Raw genomic sequence first — 22,262 nt, 5'->3', positions numbered from 1 at the left:
AAACCGAAACCGTACCGAATCAAAATAAGAAATACTGAACCGTACCGAAATACTTTGGTATGATATTTGGTATACACAATTGATAAACCGAATATCGAAATACCGAATCGAAATTCTTAAATACCGTACCGAAGTACCGAATGTCCACCCCTAGCCTCAACAGTTATCCTTGTTGTTGCCTCTACCTCATTGTCATCGTTATTAGCCATGTGTTCTTGGTTTGAAAATTGCCCCAAGAACATTACGGTAAACTCTTTCTCCTTCCTCAGTTGTCGCGTGTGTTTTTTCAATTTCGGGTTATATGGTATTACTTCTTTACAAGAAGATCGTGTCATACACTACGGACTTAAACTGTTGCCCTGCACACGGAGGAGAAACCCGTGAAGAACAAAATAAAAGTAAAAAATAATAATCCTCAATTAGCACTACAAACTATTTCAAACACTATTAATTGCCAATCCCCGACAACAGAGCCAAAATTTGACGAGCGCAAAACACACACTTAAATTGTGCTCGCTAGTCAAAGATAGTATAGTATAATATCGTGTCCACATGGATTGGATTTAAATAGTATTCTCGTAGTTTTTAGCTTGATTGCTATTCAGGAGGATAAACAGTTTAGATTTATATGATTAATAATAAAATTTAACTAAGAATCTAAAATCTACACCTATTGACTAATGACAATCGAAGCAAGGCCTAAGCAAATGAAGATATCAATGGGAGAAAATGGGGTTTTGATAATATAGGTGCAAGATAATTGTCTGGGATTTAACTCTAGATAATTCACTTCTAATGTTCAAGTGAGTCTCTCGAATTCACTTAATTATTAGTACAATTGTTTAGAAGAAACTCTTCTCTCGATTAAGTCTCAGCCTCTCAATATGAACCAATTTAAGCTCCGTGAAGATATACAAGAATGCGTAATGGATCAGTCTTTAGGAAAATCCCTTTCGATTGTTCTCCTAACTAGGTTTAATCAATGATTCAACTAGCCTCTTTCGATTACTTAAAAGAATCTATGAACTCAACCAACAATAAAATGCAAAGATATCATAAGTTATATCTCTTTCGATTACAAGAATAAGTGAATATAGATGCAACAATTAAATCTTCCAAAACATGATTCAAATACATAAAAATAGAATTATAATCCACAAACAATCATCAATACACCAAATCCATCAAAATCCAAAAGGATCTACTTCATAGGCATGGAGAAGTTCTTCACAAATGTAATGAAAGTATAGAAAAACATAAATTCAATCCAAACCTAGATCTTGAGTGAGGAAGGAATGATGAAATCCTTGTACTTGTGTTCTTCCAACTCCTTATTAGCCTCCTTGGCATCCTTAGGTCAAAATTGTACAAAAGTCCTGAAAATGGTATTTTCCCGTGTATTTAATCCATCCCTTAATAAACCCCGAATGGAAATACCCTTTTTAGCGGAAATGGGAACATACTCTAACATTTTTGCACTACCGCGCCGCATGTCGCGTCGCGACATGCCAGTACGAATTGCAAATCACTTTATGGGCATATATTACATAGCCGTGATTCATTTTTTTCCAATTTTTTACATCCGCACTTGATACTCGACGCCCGAACGCGATCCCGGTTTAATCCCTTAGGCTTCTACTCAGATTTCAAAGCTCCAAATAGCTCGAATTTGTTCTATAACATCTAAATAACTTGCCATCACTCCTACACAGCATAAAATACATAATAAGAGCAAAACACGACTAATTAAAGCTCAACATAAGCAAATTACAGTAAATTAGAGTGCAATAAGCGACCAAAACACGGGATTATAGCCTACCATGAACCTTTCAAAGATATTCCACTCTTAGAAGCTAGCAGTACTCACATTGTTTCCCTTCTTATGGAAAGATTGATGTTGATGTTGCTCATCTTATTCTTATAATGTGTCAAATGTTGTTGGTATTTCCTAATTCCTATAAGATTCATGATGGCGAATTAGCTCTAATAACGTATACGGAGGTTACCGACCATACGCCACGCTGAAAGGTTTAGAAGGTGAACCCATGAGTTCAACATGCATTATATATATGTATCTATTTTACTCTATCGAGATGCGCTATAGTCGGCCGGGTATGACACCTATTGTGCAACCACTTATCAGTGGGGTTTTATCGAGCTCCACGTGGTCAGGTATGATTCTACCGAGTTTTATGATGGCCTGGTATGTTTTTACCCAATCCTCTTCGAGGTCGGGTATGATATGATGATGATTTTGCCCATAGAGGCATATGCTTTTAAAGGTATATGCACATATATATATATATATATATATATATATATATATATATATATATATATATATATATCATGCATTTCATGTCAGTCACCCTCAGAGGCACTCAAATGTTACACATTGTATACTCTCTATCCCTCTTTACATTACTATTCTTATTTATGATTCTTGCCTTACATACTAAGTACTTTATTCGTACTGATGTCCCTTTTATTTGTGGACTGTAATGATCCGACCGGTTATTTTACTTTCTAGAATTCCGTTCCCCTAAATAAGACTCCCCGTATGTGCTTTTACTGTTTTATGACTTATTGGTTAGTTTGAGATTCGAAAGGGTGCAGGTTGAAATCGGGACAATTGGTTCCCTGAGTTGTCCTTAAAAGGCCAAGTTTGACTTCGGCCATTATTTTTAGTAAACGACATAGGAATCGGGATTTGACGGTCCCAATAGGTTTGTATGATGATTTTGGATTTGGGCGTATGCTCGGACCGGGTTTTGGATGACCTGGGAGCGTTTCGGCGCCTAATAGTGAAGGTTGGTTCTTTGGAGATTTAGAAGTTCTTTAAATTTAATTTGGAGCGGGTTTTGGTGATATCGAGGTCCAAATAGAATTTCGAGATCGGTAATAGTTCCATAATATCATTTCAGACTTGCACGCAAAATTTGGCATCAATCCTGGTAGTTTAGGTACGTTTCTGCACATTTGGAGTAAATTGAAGAACTTAAAATTTATAAGTTTGATCCAATGAGTTTGGGGGTACGATTCTTAGTTTTAATGTTGTTTCGGGCGTTCCGAGAGTTCGAACGAGTCCGTTTTATGATTTCAAACTTGATGGTACGAGGCTCGGGTCAAGTTGAGACCTTAGAGGCACAACTGAAGCTCCCAGATCTGTCATAATCGCACTTATGCTTGACCAGCCGCAGGTGCGAGACACGAGCCGCAGAAGCGAAATATCGAGGGCAGCCCAGGAACCGCTGATGCAGAAGATTGGGCGCACCTGCGTGACCGCATGTGCGAGAGCTGTGGTCGCAGGTGCATCTAGGCTCGCAGAAGTGTCCCCTTCTGTCTGCAGATGCGGAGTAAGGCCAGGTGAGGAAAAAACTCACCTGCGAGGCAATTGCCGCAGGTGCAAGACCGCAGATGCGGCCAAGGCACCGTAGGTACGAAAATCGCTCGGCAATGAGGGTTCATTTAATACGGGACTTAAGCCATTTTTATCACATATTTCTTTCACTCTTGGGCGATTTAAGAGCTTTTAAGGAGGGAATTTCACCTAGCACTTGGAGGTAAGTGATTTCTACTAATCTTGAGTTAAATAAATAGATTAAGGGTAGCTAATAGCATGTAAATTAGTGAAAAAAATCACGGGTTTAAGTAAAAACCTAGGTTTTTGATAAAATGAGATTTAACCACGAAAATGGTTATGGAACTTAGTGAAAATCATATATTTATGTTCCTAAGGGTATGGGTAACGACTTTCTTCGAACAATTCCGGAATCCGGGCACGTGGGCCCGGGGTGAATTTTAGGAATCTTACATTTAGAGTTGGGTAATCGCTTTAATAGTTGGGATATGAACTTTTGAGCATAAATTGATTAATTTATATAATATTTGACTAGTTTCGAGTCGTTTGGCACCGAATTTGGAGGTTTGAGCACGACCTTGGACCGGAAAGTTGGCCTTGAGACGAGGTAAGTCTCTTTTCTAACCTTGTAAGAGGGAATTAACCCTATAGGTGAACTTAATCAATATGCACTTTCATTTGTGGGGGGCTACGTACGCACGATGTGATGAGAGTCTGTGCGTAGCTACTATTTATGCTTATGTCCGGGTATATTTAGGCTTACACCATGTTTTGTTGATATCATTGCTTGTTTATGCTTACTAGTTGTTGGATTAAAGTGGAAGTTGAGGATTTCAATATCTAAAGATCTAAGTTGAATTTCTTGTTTTTAGAAAGGAATTGAGAAATAGTACGATGAATTGAAAAATTATATGTTCAACCGCTTCGCAAATATATTCCGCGAGCGGGGTAAACCTCCACTACTCTCATGGGAGCGGGTTATTCGCCTCGGCATGACTTATTGATATATTATATGGTTCGGGTCGTTCGACCCTCGGTAGTGCACAGTATATTATTATGTATATTTGGATCAGGCCGTACGTCCTCGGCAAACTCGTGCGTAGTGATACCGACATCCCTTTTATTATTTAATACTGTTTCACGGAATTGAAAAGTGAAAGGAATAAATGAGAGAAATGGTTTGATTCTTACTTGAAAGAAGGATTTGCTTACTTACTTCTTGTTTTGAGCGTTGTTATCATTGTATATTTACATGTTTAATTAGAACTTCACATTATTATGTTTTTCGCCCTTAGTAAGTGTCGAAGTCGACCCCTCGTCACTACTTCTTCGAGGTTAGACTAGATACTTACTGGGTACATGTTGTTTATGTACTCACGCTATACTTCTGTACTTGATGTGCAGGATCTGAGTCAGGTGCATCTGGTTACTAGTCCGACGCGCATGCTTGACTTCTAGCTCGAGACTACACGGTGAGCTGCCCTTCCGAGCCGTTCAGCAGCAGCCAGAGTCTCTCTTTTGGATTTATATTTTTGTCTATTTTCCTTGATACAGTAAACTAGTATTCTTTTATATATTCTGCTAGTAGCCCACACACTTGTGACATCAGGTCCCGGCACACACTAGTAGACTTATGATTTTGGATTTATTGTCATGACTTCGATTTGCTCTCAGTTGCTTTTGTTTAATTACTTTACAGCAGTAAATTTCTAAAACTTTTATCAATGAGGAAAGCTTTTCACTTTGCAAACATATTAAAATTGGAAACCACTAAATTTATCAGTGTTGGCTTGCCTAACGACGGTGTTGGGAGACATCACGGCGTATGATGAAATTGGATCGTGATATGGACGCTACATGTCGTGTTGCAGGTCCTGATAGACAGGTAGACGAAGCTCCCCCGCCACAGTAGGCTGTCCAGTTCAGCGGTTATTGGCGAGATCCCTTCTCTGGACTTGTCGTGGTCTTGGTATGCATTTTTGTTATAGACATTATGAGTATGTCGGGGCCTTAATTCGGCAATATTGCAGCACTTTTGTTCCAGGCCCATAGAGAGGTGTCGACTCGTGTATAATTTGGATAGCCTTGTCGGCTAATTTTTGTTGTATAGTCTCTCATGGCAGCTTGTCGGGTCGTACCTTATATATAGCTTCATAGAAGCCTTGTCGGTCCATGTTATGTATGTTCATGCCATTATCTGTCATTGTTAGTTGTTCATGATTCATGTTTAACATTTATGTTGATCTCGTCGGCCCTTATAGATAATAAGAAAGGTTAGATAAAATGTACGTTGGTGCTCGGCAGGTATGACCCGGGTGCCAGTTTGGGTCATGACAGTTGTGGTGTGCGCAAGTGCAGATGACAGCATTCTGGGTGATCCTGAATACATTAGTTGATCTACTGTGGGCAATTTCAGCTAATTCTCCATTTGTTAAGTGAACTGAACCACCTTTACTTAATGAACTTGCATTGTGAAGTAAATCCAATCTTTGAGTCATATGATTGGATGCTCCATATCTACGATCCAAACACCTTGATTCAAACAAGTCAGTAAGGATGTAATAGTACTTGTTTCCAACTCTGCTGCATTAGCTGCAACTTCTGTGGGCTTGCTGTTGAGCAATTGTAGGATTTGTTGGTATGCAATTTGGTGCAGTGGGAGTGAAAGTGAAGGTTGTTGGTGTAGGTTGTTCGGTCACCAACTTAGTTGTTCCTTGAGAGATGTATTTCTTCTTGAACTTATGATCATTTGGATATCTTACTAGCTTGTAGCATGTATCTCTAATATTATCTTTTAATTTGGAGTAATCAAAGTGGAGATTATAGTTCTTCTATGGCTTTTGCTGATTTCCAACAGTATTTGTCAACAAGGCAGCCATTTCACCAGCATCTAGATTAGCATAAGCATTTGCCATAGTCTTTTGGCTTTCACATTCCATTAGCATAGAATACGCCTTATTCACTGATGATACTGGGACCATCATCAAGAGTTGACTCTTAGCCTATTAGTACGACTCATTTAGCCCCATTAGAAACTGTAGAAGTTTTGGCACTCCATAAACTGAACGAATTCACGAGATTTGGCACAGTTATAGCCAGGAATTGGTACCAAACTATAAAATTCTGGCCAAAGCACTCTCAATTTTGAGAAGTAAGTTGAAATTAAGCTAGTGTCCTATCTAGCATTAGCAATTTCTTTGTGGATCTGAAAAATCCTAGAACAATTCACCTTATCAAAACGCTCTTTCAAATCATCCCATACCGCGCTAGCATTTGAGGAATACACCATTTTACTCAGTAAATCCGGAGAAACACAGTTCATCAACCAAGACAGTATAATCGCATTACAACGTTCCCAGCGATCAACGAGATTCGTATCGTAATTCTCCCTTTTGCATGTGTCGTCTATGAAACCTAGCTTGTTTCGACCTAAGATTACAATCCTCATCGCTAGGCTCCACACGGAGTAATTTTCCGGTCCTCTCAATTGTAACGAAATCAATATAGCTCCTAAATTATCATTTGAATTCAAGAAGAGCAGATGATTGTGACTTAGTTTCTCCAGTTCGGTATTATCGACTGTCGCCATTGACGATCCTCCTTTCAAGCTTCGAGAAAATGAAAATTGAAGACAATAGGACCATATTAATGGTGGTGTGGCTCTGGTACGATGTTAAACTCAGCTATCCATGGAGCTCTGCCATGGTGATTGAGCTGAATTACTCTATTAGCTAGAGAAGAATGAGGTCGCATAGAATGAATCTAAGGGAATATTCTAGAAGAGGTGAGAGAATTGTAATACTTCATTCCAAATGTAAAATATATATCTGTACATGTGTATATATAATGTGGGAAAACTAGTCTAACTTTAGTTAGTACTAAAGCTAACTCTAATTACTCTAACTCTAGTACAATGTAAGTTAGTTATAACTAACTAATGGATAACTAACAAACCTAACCACCACTAGCACTACAGGTCCACATCTATTCTTCAATCTTATATTTGCCTCTGGTCACTGGTGAACATATCGTGTATGTTACAGTAGAGAACAATTTTTTTTTAAGGATGAAATGGAAGGAATTGTTCGGTTTCGTTGTTATTAGCATACATAAACTTCTTGACACTCAAAAGTTGATGTTTGATTAGTTTAGAAGAATATTTTTGACTGGCTCAACTCTCATTGAAAAATTATGGGACTTTTACAAGACTACCGGGCGATGTAAACAATTAGCCACTTATATACGTTTAGAGAATTCGTCCATTAAAAAATTACATAACACAATTTTATTCAATTCACATAATTACACTCTGAAGGTGTACAATAGTAAAAATAGTTGAATCACATTGTTGTATACTATTAAGGAATACAACATGTGAATTGTATACCGCAAAACTATAGAACATACGCATTTCTTTTGGGTATTTTGTAAAAAGTTTTCTTGGTATGAATTGTAATACTTTTTAAAACAGATACTTTCGGATAATTATTTATTTTATCCTAAATTTTTTAATTTTAGGACAATTCAGGATATTTATGTCCCAAAAAAGGTGAACTGAAAAATTAAAATTCATTATAGATTGGCTAATTTCTAAATAACAGCCTTTTAGAGTGGCTATCTTGTGCCATTTCTACTAACTTCTTGGACTACTTCAATGAATATGGAGCTTGGCCATTGGGGCTTCAAGCTTTGGGCAAAAAAGGAAAAGGAAAAGGAGCACACCTAACAAGCCCACAAGGCCCTTTTACACAAGGCTCTAGATCTCCTATATGAACTGATGCCAATACCAATATTTTTTATTTATTTTTGGTTTATTTTTTTTCTTTGGTCAAATGGTAAAAATAGTTAAACTCTGCCGGAAAACAACACCATCAGACATTAGTAGAGGTAACACCTCATTTGAATTGGGCAAAATACAAACCCTGCAAATCACAGCATTCGAATCTAAAATAGTTTGATCTACATTATTTCCACCTGCTTTGTTCAACTTACTATGTTAATAGAATAAAAGAGTGCAGCTTTTCCCTATGTTAATATTCCTCCCAATTTTTTAATTTTCTTTTTGAGATTCTGGCACCATATTGAGCAAACATCAAACAGTTCTAATAGTTCTGTAAGAAAACCAAAGGCTAACAATACCATACTAACAAAACTATTCTGCGGATAATAAGTTAATAACCTATAGTCTTGCTCTTCTATTTATAAAGTTCATGGGTTCATTGAAATATAATATATATCTTCTCATTAGGTTAACACTCCTCAATCTATGATCATTTTATTGATATTGTTCAATTTGTTTAGCTTCACTTTAAATGCTATAAAAGGGTCCGTTTTCGTAAAGTTAAAACTTGTGACATGATTTTCAGAATTACCCCAATGCATGATCAGAACTAAGCAATTCAGTTTACGAACTAGTGGTCGATGAACACTCTTTCCTCAAATTCTATTCCCCTCTGTCTTCATCTTTATTGTTAAGATGATAGTGAAAGATTTAAACTTCCTAGGAAATGAATGCAATCCATCTTTTTTTTTAGCATCTTCAAATTTTGAAATTTAATGATGATGCACATTGTTTTATTGATTTTTTCCTTGATAAAATGGCAACTCAACGAAATAATTATAGATGTAAAAAAAAAAAACATAGATGTTCAAATTTGTTTTAAGATACTAATAAAATCGACAATCTATTAAGGAACTCAATATTATAAGATTCCGCCAAGTTTTACAAATCCTCAAGTCCTTTCTCCATCCCTCACAGGTTGATTGGATATTCGATGTTTGTACTCATTGTTTAATAAATTGTATCGCTTGATGTAGTTTAATAATATTTTGTTTCTTGATTTAATTGTATAGTATTGTACGATAACAAATAACTTTACCAATACCCTAATTACTACAAGTATTAAATTTATCAACAATTACAAAATAATTTAAGACATCTCAATTTCTTAATTTATCACCAATTATGCCTCGTAAATATTTTAAGATATTAATTTCAGCAAAATCCTAACGAAATTAATCAAAGGCACGATGGTCAACCAAAACCAATAAAAAGGGTCTTAGCATAAAATGGTAGGTGAGAATGCTAAAAGGGATAAATAGAAAAATGAAGCGGCAAACAAACTAGATGTCTATTATTGATTCACAGATTTAGATGTTATTTTGGTGATTTGATTGAGCAAGCAAGTTCGTATGATGTTATTACACTTGTGTGCATGTTTTTGAGCAAGCAAATTCGTATGATGTTATTACACTTGTGTGCATGTTTGCTTTGGAGCCCGAGGTAAGGTGAAGTTAAACAGTAAAATAAAACTATGAAATAATAAGTAACATAACTGGGGGAAAAAAGAACGTAACAATCGAATCACACCAAATGAGTATGTTACATAAAATGGGTCTTTTCGTTATTACATACCAACGAATTTAACAATAAAATACAATACAATACAATAAAATTTTAGTAACAATTTTATCAAATATGTACAGATTAACGAGAAATCATATATAATGTCTTCACCAACTAGTATACATGACATATTCACATGCTTGCTTACCAAACACTAGAAAATACGAGAGAAACTCGCTCATTTTCCCATAGGAAACATTATTTTGAAGATGTTTTTCTTCGTACCAAACACACCCTACATGGCTACATCCCTTCAGGAAATGGGATGGATTCACAGCAATGGTAATAGCCATTGTCACCATACACAAACCTTTGTGAAAGATGAGCTTCACGTAAAAGACACTCTCCCCATTCTTCCGAGCCATACTGACCAAAAATTGCTCGTGCATCAAAGGAATCAGCATTTCCTGATCTATTTTTGCTACCAATTAGAGAACAGTAAGTCAGTGGCAACCATAACAACAAAGAGAGTTATGCAACCGGTAGCATCATGCTAGAGATTTAAAGCCGACTAATAAACAAGACTATGCAATGAAAGAATTAAAAATGGCACCTTCTGCTGTGTCGCGCATTCATTATAGTGGCATGTAACTGTATTAGAAGGGGCAGAAAAGGCTTATCAGGAACTTTTCAAAACATGAAAATAGCCACACAAAAAAAAAAGAATATTAATTTTAGTAATTTTTATCACGACAATTTCATGGATAAGCTATACTAGCATTCTGGTATCAAATCTAAAAAGGAAAAAGGCCACCAGGAAAAAGGGACTGCCGGCCAAATTAACCAGAATACAGAATTAACACCTTGAAAGCTATACCTTTAACTTCCGGTTTGCATCTTTTTCAAGAACAAGACCAGCTTCAGTGAATGCATCAATCATGACCTCTAGAAAGGCTAAGGAATGACAAATGCAGGTAGTAAATTCCGTTAGAAATGACACATGCAGAGAAATTAAAATTAGTGGGTACAGTGAGGGAAGAAGATGCCAGAAATTGTGGATACGACAAGCACGTAAAAGTCGGGCTTCACCACCAATTACTTCCACAGGAGCATATACAACATAAGCTTTTGCCGGAGACCCTCTCATGCACTCCTGCAGAGTAAGAACAAATCTGAGTTCCGGCCAAGAAAAATTGAGACCTTGTGAAATCTCATTAGAAGCGACAGCCCAGAAACATCCAGCATCTAAAATCTATATGATATGTAGTCTCTCACTCTCACTCTCTCTGACACACACATACACAGACCAACAATTGAAGAAGCAAAAAGAAAAGGAGATTGGTGTCAGATGAAAAGGAAAATGAATTCTCTAGATACAATACAACATTGCTACCAGTGCCACAGTTGAAGGCTCTAATACACATTTACCAATTGTTTGGTTCGGAGTTAAAAAATTACAGAAGTCTATTTGCTAATTCACATTTCCACTCTCATGCGTTGTTTTTGTTTTTTTGTAATACTTTTAATTTTTAAGCATATAAACTCAAGGCAGGCCTGATCTATGTTTCTTCATCAATTCGCACTGTTTCGCTACAAAATATTAATTGTATTATCACTACTAATTCCTGTATCCTGTTTGGAGAGGTTTTATTTCTTGTTTTAGTGTTTCCCCAAGCCATTAACTTATTAGCCAATGAGAGAAAATCATCAAACCACAAGAAAATATTTCAAACTAGCAAACTGCTATAGCACAACAAATAGACATCAGAATCCATAAAATAAAATCTGAGTGGACCGTATGCATATCTGAGGTAAACACATACTGCAAGCCCGGCAATTACTCTCCAAAAAGGAAAAAGCCAAAGAAAAAGTCACTAGCGAAGTACAACTAAATTGATTAAGTTAACTCGTGTTATTTTACTTTGCACAACAAAATATTGAAATTTTGTGGTGCATTGCAAAATTACATCACATTCAACACATGTACAGTTATAAAAGGGAAAAAGGAACAAACACGTCAGGTGGCAACTTAAATTTATTCGAACCTTATAGTTGGACATTTCAAGCATCTCTAGTATGAGATCTATCATTTTGTTTTTGAAGTAAAAGATAAAGTGAAAGTTAAATTCAGACAATCTTTAATACTGAAAAAACAAAATATAGATGATCTTCATGCATATGAACCTAAACAATATAAAAACATTAGTTTCTGTAATACAATATGAAAATTTCCAATTTGACAGTTGCTAAAAGTTGTGAATACTGAAAGGTGACTTGCTCTTAGATGTCTTCCCTCAATGTTCATTCGAGAACTTTGAGCCGAGGAGTGATCCTTTCCTACTTTGCTCTTTTGGTGACTTGCACCAACAATCTTACGGTAGGTGGAGATTCCTCACCACGAGTCTATCCTTCCATTGTTTCCTTTCACTCCTCTCTTACTTTGTTCAATGAATCCTAGATCCTTTGCTGCATCAAGATAGCCATTAATAGTGAAGTGCATTTGCTACAGCAAGAAAACCATTAATCACCTTCTGCTCAATCTACAACATCTTTCCATGTTTCTACGTTATTGAACTCTACTTACATGAGATGGGATGAGTAGTGGAAGACGGTGTTTTGATCATTTTTCTTACGGAAAAGGGCCAAAACTACCACTATTACTTGGTAAATGGTCTAAAATTACCCTGCATCCACCTTTTGGTCCATAAATACACACGATGTTATTTCTAGGCTTAAAATTACCCCTCCCGCTAATGGCACAATAGGTGTGGCCCCATTTAATGCGTTGACAACATATTACTAGGCCACATGGCTATTTATTGTAGTCATTACATCCGGGTATAATATACCCGCCCCATTATTTGACCCGCCCCAATAATAGGTTATCCACTTCTTGTGCGTTAACCTATACCTTTTTATGCAGACGATTAGCAACAGATGATTCACCCAAAGATTGATTACAAGCAGATAAGCAAATACAAACTCCACGGATAAATTTCAAAGGAAAGGTTTATGATGCCAGTTAAATTGTCATAACTAAACCAGCTGTGTACAAAAAAAATTAGCTTCAATAAGGAGATGATATAACATTATAACTTACGCAGATAAGAATTAACATGTAATGGTTATCAACTATAGCAGCCTGAAGTGCATAATTGTATAACTTGGATAAATACTTACCAAACCCTTCAGTCTTATAGACACAGGTCGGCTCTCCAAAGCATCAAGTACTTTTGGTGAGACACTCTGGTTTATTTTGAGAAGTTAGACAGAGAAAAAGATATTACAAAGGGACAAAATAGCCATTCAAGTAGAAATGTTTACCCGCAAAACCTGAGCAGCTGCTTCAAAACGGTCCTTATTCCAAAGCTTCAGCATGAGCACAGTCAAGTGGAATGTTTTTGGATTAATAAAGATGGACTTCTCAATTCCCAACTCTGTTTGAGTGGAAAAACATTGGTGAATTTTGTCAGAGATTAAGAACTAGAAGCACTGAGTCCCCATGCTAGGTTGAAAGATAGGGATAGCTATTATAATAAACATAAAGAAATGAAGAGAGAACAATTTTCATCTTTTACAACAACATTAGTACATGAATCCTTGGCACGAATTATTAGTAGCACATCTGAACTAGTAGTAATCTTAATTCCTCCTCGACTTGGCTATTTGAAAGTCCTTATCCCCTAAGATGCTGACATGGCAAAGAGCTTAGGGGCGTGCAAGTGACGAGAAATTGAAGAATCAGCTAGAGGTGGGGTATTTTCCACCCGTTACTTGACAGTCATATACAACGGTTTATTTATTCCAATTGTTTAACTCCCCTAAGATGCTGACATGCAAAGAGCGTAGCAAGAGCATGTATGTCACTTCCTGGAGATGAGATCATCCAGGGGTTAAATGCTGTCAAATATCCAAGTGCATAGGGTAATTAATACTATGTGCAACTAATAACCCGTGCCAAGTTTACGAGGATTTTAGCTAACCTGTCCTTAAGAAAAGTAACACAGTACGTAGATCTTATACCTAATAGTTCTGAAGCCTTTGATTCTGAGGTAGGGGACTTAGACACTTCAGTAATTCCAAGAACTGAGTTCTGAAAGTTGATGAGTTTGTTTACCAGTTCAGGATATATGGCTAATGGAAGCGATACAAAGTGAGAGTAGTCCGGATTTTGGCTTTCAACTGCCTACAGGAAACAAAGAGGCACAAATAAGACTTGGAGGACTAACTCAACTTTAATCCTGAAAGAGTTCCTCGACAAAAAACAAAAGTTAAATAAAGTGGCCTTATTTAGACGTAATGCTATATTTTAAACAAATTACTGGCTAAAATATGGCTGTTTAGTCAAAATTTTATCCTTAATAGAATCAATGGAAGCAAAATAGACAGAGTAGCCTTAGTAAAGACTCTGTTTATTAATTACTTTGCAGCACTGAATGTTCAAGCAGAAATGAGATCAATTATAAGAGATATAAGAGCAATTCAGGCAGCGTAGGCATGAGATTATTCCTAACTTCAAAGCGGAGACCTATAAATCAGGATATGCGCTTTCAATAAATTAGGCGTCTGGGCATATTCTTCTGCTGCCGCAGATCCTACTTCCGGGTGCTTTTTCTACATAAAAAAGTACTACGAACTATAAAATCCAGATGAAAAGATGCAAAGAATTCACTCCAAAACCTATCCCCTCCTATGAACGCCGCAGCTCTTGTATTCTTATGAAAAGGGAACCCTAAGTATTTATCGACTACTCTTGGTTGGGTAGGATGGTCTAATTCCATTTACCGAAAAAGAAAATGCGCCTGAATGATCAACGAACATAATATATACCATTTTTTTCACAGGCTGTCGATCCATTTGATGGATTGGACCTATAAAAGCAGAACAGTGAATATCAGAATCACAAATCCAATGTAAAATAAAACATTTAGGAGCCGTATTCAAAAGAATCCAAACATAAAATAGAAGCACGGTCTGGACCAAAAAACTTTCAAACGCCACGTATAAAGGGACTTCAGATCAAGTTGATTTAAAATTCTTGTACTTATGCAGACATAAAATAAAAACACAACCATGTAAGGGTATGAGTTAATACCAGAAGACTGAGAAGGACTAGAGCCTGAAGGTGCACCCCTAGAACGAACATTTGAGGCTCCTGATCTACTCGGTTCCACATCCCGTTGCAGCTGGTTTCCACAGCCGCCGCCACCACCATGTTGCTGAGGCTGCTGTGGCGGTGCCCGTATCCAAGCAGTACCACTGCCGCTACTAACATCTTGTTGTCGCTGCTTCGGTGGTGGTCGCGCCCAAGCAGTACCACCGCCACCACGGCTGACCCAAGCAGTACCACCACGACCCGGATTCTGACCAGCTGTATGGAGCTGACCCGTACCCTGCTGATTATAAGGATCCCCACGACCCTGATATTGACCCGGAGCAGATGCCCTTGGCTGGTTACCCCATTGCTGTGGAGGCTGAAATGGTGGCTGCTGATTGTATGAACTCATCTGGGGCCCACCCCTTCCGCCTCCTCGGCCTTGCTCCTGTTCGGAGCTACCACGACCACGGTTACCTCCACCGCCACCACGTCGGTAATTTCCACGGTCCATTTTCCAATTTCACTAAATAAAACAACTGTAACTTTTCAAAAAAAAAATTATATACTCCTTTTTAGTTGTCATATTTTGCTTCGAGAGTGAAAGTAAACTTTGATCAACATTTAAACTTTTTGTCATAAGAAAAATTATAATTTTTAGTATTTTTATTATAATTTTTAAGAATGTAAATTTTAATTTTATCTCTAATTTAACTTTGAAAATTAATTAAATGAACTCTCCGAAAGTAAATATTACAACAATTTAAAACGAGAGAGAGAGAGAGAGTGAAATGAGGCAAAAGAAAAAGCTCATAATGATTTGCAATTGGGAGGATCTAGTTGTGTACTTGTGCAGAGTAAAAGACTAAATATGATATATAGAGTATACCTTAGTAGACTCCGGTACTTATTTCAATTTGACATCTCGCTTCCTGCCTCACTTGTTTTCATCTAAACAATCCTATTTGATAAAAAAATTATTGTCTTAAATCCCTTTGACCGTCAATCAAAAGTATGTGGTATTTATTTTGTTGAATCAGATAAAGTGTGTGGCTCCACGCTTTTAAAAGAGAGTGAATGCAATAATTTTGATTAAAAAATATTAAAATCAAAAGAAAACTATCAAAGAAAAGAAAAAGGAAATAATTTAAAATATTCTCCAACTCCTCCACACCTACATCTTCTTTCCCGAAGCTTCGCCCTTCCGCCCCCCCCCCCCCAAACCCAGCTTTTTCTTTCCCTCCCCTCCCTCCTCTTGTCACGAACCCTCAAACCTAGCTCTGCAATGGTAAAGAAGAATCGAAAGAATAGATGAGTAAGGATGGCAATTGGGTAGGGCAGGACAACCTGTGTGACCTGCTAAGCTTTTGATCTGCCCTATCCTGCCCTATTTAACATTTTTCAAGTTGTTGCCCTGTCCTGCCCGCCCTATTAGATCTTGCCTTGTCCTATTTAGACTCTCCTTCGTTTTTTAACTTTTCTCATTTTGTAAGAATTATTCAAGTTTTTATAACTTTTGACATTTTTAATGAAGCTAAAACTCCTTACCTATCTTGTCCTTCCCTATTCAAAATTTTCTTAAAAAGTGTTTGACCTGCCTTATCTTGCCCCTGCCCCGTTTAAGTATTACCCTGCCCTATTGACATCCCAATACATGAGGTTTAACAAATATACCTGTTTACCCGAAAAATGGATAGCAATTGAATTTATACGTAGTTCTGAAGATACGTGGTATAGCTTGATACAAATTGGAAAAGAAAAATAAATGAATATTAAAATTAGTTGTAAAAGAAATGAAATTGAACCAAATGAACTAGTTAGCCTAAGCCTTCAAGTTTACCACCTTCAAATTAAGTGAAGAACGATTGGTAGAAGAAACAATATGACTAAATACCAAAAGCCAAAAAAGGATAGTATTTGCTCTATTTTCTGTATATATCAGAATGAATGTGTGTATCCCTCCTACAAATGATAACCACTCTTAATATAGTGGGGGAATTCTATTTTAGATATAATTAAAAATACATAGTGGGGATCCCATGATAGATTAATTAATTAGCTTTTCCTAGATTCAAGCCGTGATTTTCGCCGAGATTCTCTCCCCAAATGCGGCTATAACAGCTCTTTTGTTTCTTGGCTCAAAATTATTTTTGGCCGATCTCAATCTTGACCGGTCCATGGGTCTCGAGCTCGACCTTGACTCGATCTCGATTTTGGTCGGTCTTGGTATTGATCGGTCTCTGGGTCTCGAGCTCGATCTAGACTCAATCTCGATATTGACCGGTCTCTGGGGCTCTAGCTCGAGAACCTAACTTCGTATCATGGCTCGATATTACAATGATGAACCTTGGACCATCATGTTCCAATCTCGATTAGTCATACGAAGGGCAGACTCAGTTTTGACCTTATACAATACCTGGAATTTAACAAACAAAAATACCGAAGTTTTCTCTTTAATCTCTCTAAGATGAATTAGTACCAAATAGAGGGAGTGGAGGTGCGTTTATCTGTATTTTATGAGCTTCCAAGATGAGTTCTATGCCATTGGGAAAATAGCAAGTTAATAAGATTTGTTTGGCAAAAAACATGATACGATTCAGTGCATTTTGATTTGTACACTCTCTCAATCATCAAATTGGGCCGGTGCCTCTTTTGATTTGTGCTAGCTATTTTTGGGGGGCAAAAATCTCAAGAACAGCTAGATCGAATTGGGTCCTGACACCCACAACAACCAATTACATGTACACAAACTCGTACAATAATCAAGATTCTCTTCTTTAATTAATCTAGAAAATGGAGAAATCAAAGAGCTTGCAATCAAATGCACACACCATATATAAATAGTCATATCTTAAAACGTGGAGAATTTGATAGTGTACTGCAATATATAATAGGATGATTATCCCAAGGCCCAAGCATCAGAAGTCCAATTAAGGGCTAACGATCAAGTGAATGGCGGCCCATTTTAATTCTACAGAGCCAACTTAACTTTTATTTCATAATATCCCAAAATTCTAAATCTGAGAAGCTAGAATAAGCGTACTCGTATAAACTTTAAAAAACAGTTAACATTTGAATACTTACCTGCAAGTATAAGGTGATATATTGGAGAGAGATCATGAACAGGAAACCCTACGTTCTCGGATAAAAGACGAAAGTGAGAGTAAAGTGGCTATTCGTTTGTGTGAAAATGGTGGAACTGTACGAAGGAATGATTTTCTTATTTATTGTCCCGCTGGTATGAGATCAAATACCACATATAACCTGCTGTTTTTTAACCTTATTTTTAACCTGCTGAAATCAATGTTCAAGAACCGATTCTGAAGAGCAAATAGTAATGAACAAATGAATTTAACATTTATATATTGACAACGTAATTTTTGTTATAAATAGTATTTTATTTATGGTGAATGTCTATATTTTAGAGAGATTTTAGGGTTGTTACTTGATGACTAAGTCATTTCTTCCCTATAAATAGACGGGTTCTATTTCATTGTAATTCATCCCAAATCAATAAGAATTCTCTCTCTCTCTCTACTTTTCCCTGCAACACTCTTTTCTTCTTTTATTGTTTCATAACACGTCATCAGCACGAGACTCTAACCAATTGAGTAGAAGCTTTGGGATTGAGCATAATGATTGTCAATTGTTCTATGAACTTCCTTCATGATTAAATTCTGGATTTAAAGTAAGTATTTTACTTTATTTTTCTCTTTTAAATTCTTGAAATTCTATGATTTGATTTTAAATACAAGCAAAGACAATAAATTTTGATTATAACTCTATTGGAGTTTATAAGAAATTATAACCACGCGAAGTGGTAAAATTTCTATGCCATGATCAAATCATATATGATTATGAGCACAATAAGTGGAAACTTGTCCCATTGAATTTGTTTCATTTTCATTTCCCTTAAGAGAATATGATAGCAATATGTGACAAGTCTGAAATAAGACAAAATTATTATCGTGAAGGTGTCAATGGATGTGGACGTGGCAATAGACGAAATTATAATCGTCATCATTATGATAATAAGAATAATAAGGATTCTCAAAATAATCCTTCACTCTGTGAAAGTAATATTTGTCATCGATTTGACATGAGATTTTGTAAAGCACATATAGATGATTATGGTCCATTCATGATGTGAATGTGACAACATCTAATTTATGAATACATATTTATTCTTGGAAGAATATGAACGTGCTAGTGGTAGTGAATATACCACACTCATCTCTAGAAGAAGGTTTGAGATGAAATAAAAAAATAATATCATGAATGGTCTTTAGTCACATACCTATTATACGCCAAAATATTTTGGCAATATGATTATTAAAAGACAACAGTAATGCAAGAAACAGATCTTGCATATAAGTTTGACCATGACCATAATGGTATAACTTTCTCCTTAAAAGTTTATTCACCATATAGATATTGATGAATACGTGGTAGTACAAAATTAATTGAGAGCTCTGGAAGAGCCAATTATACTATTTTGTGTCGTAGTAAGTCTCAAAGAAACTTATTGAGTTTTTAAAGTATTCGCGAAAGCGGATGGTTATATTGAGACTATAAATAATGAAGATTTAATATCTTTATATTACTATAACTGTAGTGGGGTAATATGTATATATGAATAGTACTCGCTTTATTGCTTGATTTGTATTACACAAATAAAAAATATGGTAAAATTACATGACACATTAGACTGGATGTTTATTGATATAAACCCATGTCGCAGTAAACGAGAAGTTTAATTAACAATTGCGCATGTCATGATGTAAACCTGAAGTTTGCTAATACAGACAATTTTATCAAGCATGGCCTATTGAGCAATCTTGATTTAGATGCGCAAAATAAATGAGAATTAACATGGGTAAGTGTTGAAGGAGATTATTTATGAATTCTCTTGTTTTGCTTGTTCTCGCGATTACTATACCAACTAAATTGGGATTGAATCCCTTGAATTCTGAAATTTATCAAAGGTGAATATGGGCCCATTCACCTGCCATGTATAACACATAAGATGCATCTATGAGATGGTTACATGTGCGATTATTATTAACCTGCAACTTGGTGTTTGTGATGTAACTTGCTCAATAATTTAATTTAGAGCATAATTTTCAGATTTTCTATTCAAGACAGTTCATCTTGATAAGTTAGTTTACATCACAGCTGGTTTAGCAAAATAATTTATTGAGTGCCTCCACTTAATAGTTAAACTATTGCTTATGAGAACAAAGTTATCTATATTAGTTTGATATACGTTATACACGAAAGTATATTATATTCTCCCCTTACAAGTAGTTCGAGGTCAGGAACCAAATAATTCCATCTTATTATTATTGATGTGCGATGTATATTTTGATTAACACCATAACCCACAAAGGTGGGGTTTCAAAGTTCAGAAAGTAAGTTAGTTTTTCTAACATGAGGGGGAGACAAGATAAACAGTTGAGAACAAGTTACATGGAATGAATTATCATTTGTACATCGAGATCCTCGAATAAAATAATATGAACTTGAAGTTCATAAAATGATAATTCATTTGCAATATATTGCAAAGCATGCCAGACACATTTGCTGACCCAAAGAAAGTAATTATATTCTCACTGAAAATGCTCCTATTAGAATAAGTCCTAGAAGGACAAAGTCTATGGTACATTTAAAGAGCATAGACAAATCAGTTTCAAATAAAATTATTGATAAAGAAGATGAGCAAATGATCAAAATGATCATAATAAAGAGGCAAGTGCTCTAAAAGAGTACATGACTTAACATTTCAAAAACCTCAAGAGAGGTTCAAGTACCTAAAATGAATGAAGAGATCTCTATGTTATGTCTCTATGAAAAATATATTGGAACCGATATATAATGTTCGTCGATAACATATATGATAACGCTAAATTTATAAGAGGATCTTAAGTCAGGAGAAACAATGACTCGGTTTCATATGAAAGACATGTAGTTTTAGACATGTAGTTCAAACACTTGAAAGTATAAAGTCAATGGTGTGTGCAATCACTTTTATCTATTTTATATGTCTAGCATGACATGAAAACTTGATATGCATCTAAAGTCTATTTATATGGCTTATATGACTTAACTTGTATGACAACCCCTGAAGGATTTAAATTGCTTAAAGCATATATAATTCTTGGTCCTGAAGTACCACATCATACGCGTAATTTGTGCACATATGTATCTTTCTATAACTATAAACATGATAATGTGATAGCGAGAATTTTTTCCTTTATGGAGATATTGAAAAGGTTATTTCACGACATTATATGAAGACATTATATATATACAAGAATGATGATTCCAAGGTGCAACATATTCATTCAAGTGATAATATGACTGATTTATTCATCAAATCTTTACTGATGTCAACCTTCAAGAAGCTAGTGTACAAGATCGGGATGCGAAGGCTCAAGGATGTGAATTGATGCTCTCATCAGGGGGAGTTAATACGCGATGTACTCTTTTTCCATACAAGGTTTTGTCCCACTGGGTTTTCCTTGCAAGGTTTTTAACGAGGCAACCAAAAGGCGTATTTCTAAACATGTGTACTATTTTTCCTTATCTAGAATTTTTTTCCGCTGGATTTTATTTTAGTTAAGGTTTTAACTAGATACATTATCTATTGAATAGACATTCAAGGGGGAGTGTTATAGAAAGTATTTTATTTACGGTGAATGTCTATATTTTAGAGAGATTTTAGGGTTGTTACTTTGTGGCTAAGTCACTTTTTCCCTATAAATAGAGGGGTTCTATTTCATTGTAATTCATCCCAAATAAATAAGAATTCTCTCTCTTTACTTTTTCCTGCAATACTTTTTTCTTCTTTTCATAACAATGTTTTTTGCCCTATCAGTGATATTTCACATATAAAGCATAAATTGTACAGTGCTAAATTACTTGTCATATTTTTTAGGTTACTCATACTTTCACTTATTATAATAACAGCAACAACATACCCGATATACTTTGGGTATGGGGAGTGTATACGCACACCTTACCCCTAACTCTCAACTACCTGCTAACCTTCTACCATAATCACTCCCACTTACTGTATAGTAATTCTCTCACTGTCAGAGTTTTTTTTTTTGTTTCTCACACGGTGTCCGGTATCCTCATTGGAGCCCGACTATATCCGAATTCGCGCCGCGTAGGGCTCCATTCTGGGAGAAGCGCTCCCTACCAAGGATTTTTCCATACCAGGACTCGAACTCGGGACCTCTGGTTAAGGGAAGAGAAGTCTCATCCACTGCACCACATCCTTTGGTGGTTAAATTCTAAAGAAATACTACAGTCAAACCTCACTATAACAACATACTTATATAACAATACTTCACTATAAAAGCCAAGCTTTTTCGGAACCAAATTTATGTTATGTTATAATATATGTTCTCTATAATAACATTTCGCTATAATATTCGGAACAAACGATATTGTTA

General features: G+C 36.0%; 1 protein-coding gene across 6 annotated transcripts; it reads right to left on the bottom strand.

Annotated features, from left to right (window-relative positions):
* Positions 1 to 9,725: 9,725 nt before the first annotated feature.
* Positions 9,726 to 15,818, bottom strand: LOC104120493 (uncharacterized). Of its 6 annotated transcripts, XM_009632268.4 has the most exons (10): positions 15,692 to 15,818; positions 14,803 to 15,328; positions 14,538 to 14,578; positions 13,731 to 13,893; positions 13,032 to 13,144; positions 12,888 to 12,953; positions 10,770 to 10,860; positions 10,585 to 10,652; positions 10,321 to 10,358; positions 9,726 to 10,188 (listed from the first exon to the last, which is right to left on the bottom strand). In XM_009632268.4, the coding sequence occupies exons 2-10, from the start codon at positions 15,314 to 15,316 to the stop codon at positions 10,011 to 10,013; spliced, it is 1,272 nt and encodes a 423-aa protein (XP_009630563.1). In that variant the 5' UTR covers positions 15,317 to 15,328; positions 15,692 to 15,818; the 3' UTR covers positions 9,726 to 10,010. The 6 variants fall into 6 exon arrangements, with proteins under 6 accessions (XP_009630563.1, XP_009630566.1, XP_009630558.1 ...); XM_009632271.4 differs by lacking the exon at positions 15,692 to 15,818 and having other exon boundaries at positions 9,726 to 10,179; positions 14,803 to 15,652; XM_009632263.4 differs by lacking the exon at positions 15,692 to 15,818 and having other exon boundaries at positions 14,803 to 15,650.
* Positions 15,819 to 22,262: the final 6,444 nt, after the last annotated feature.

Source organism: Nicotiana tomentosiformis, chromosome 2 (genome assembly GCF_000390325.3).
Source record: "Nicotiana tomentosiformis chromosome 2, ASM39032v3, whole genome shotgun sequence".
NCBI lineage: Eukaryota > Viridiplantae > Streptophyta > Magnoliopsida > Solanales > Solanaceae > Nicotiana > Nicotiana tomentosiformis.
This window is presented reverse-complemented; position numbering and strand designations above follow the sequence as displayed.

Coding starts and splice junctions, on each gene's coding strand:
- LOC104120493 (XM_009632268.4), bottom strand. CDS start 15,316: ATGGACCGTGGAAATTACCGACGTGGTGGCGGTGGAGGTAACCGTGGT. Junction 10,653..10,769: donor CCGACTTTTACGTGCTTGTC/GTATCCACAATT, acceptor TAGCCTTTCTAG/AGGTCATGATTGATGCATTC. Junction 10,189..10,320: donor AATGCGCGACACAGCAGAAG/GTGCCATTTTTA, acceptor TCTAATTGGTAG/CAAAAATAGATCAGGAAATG.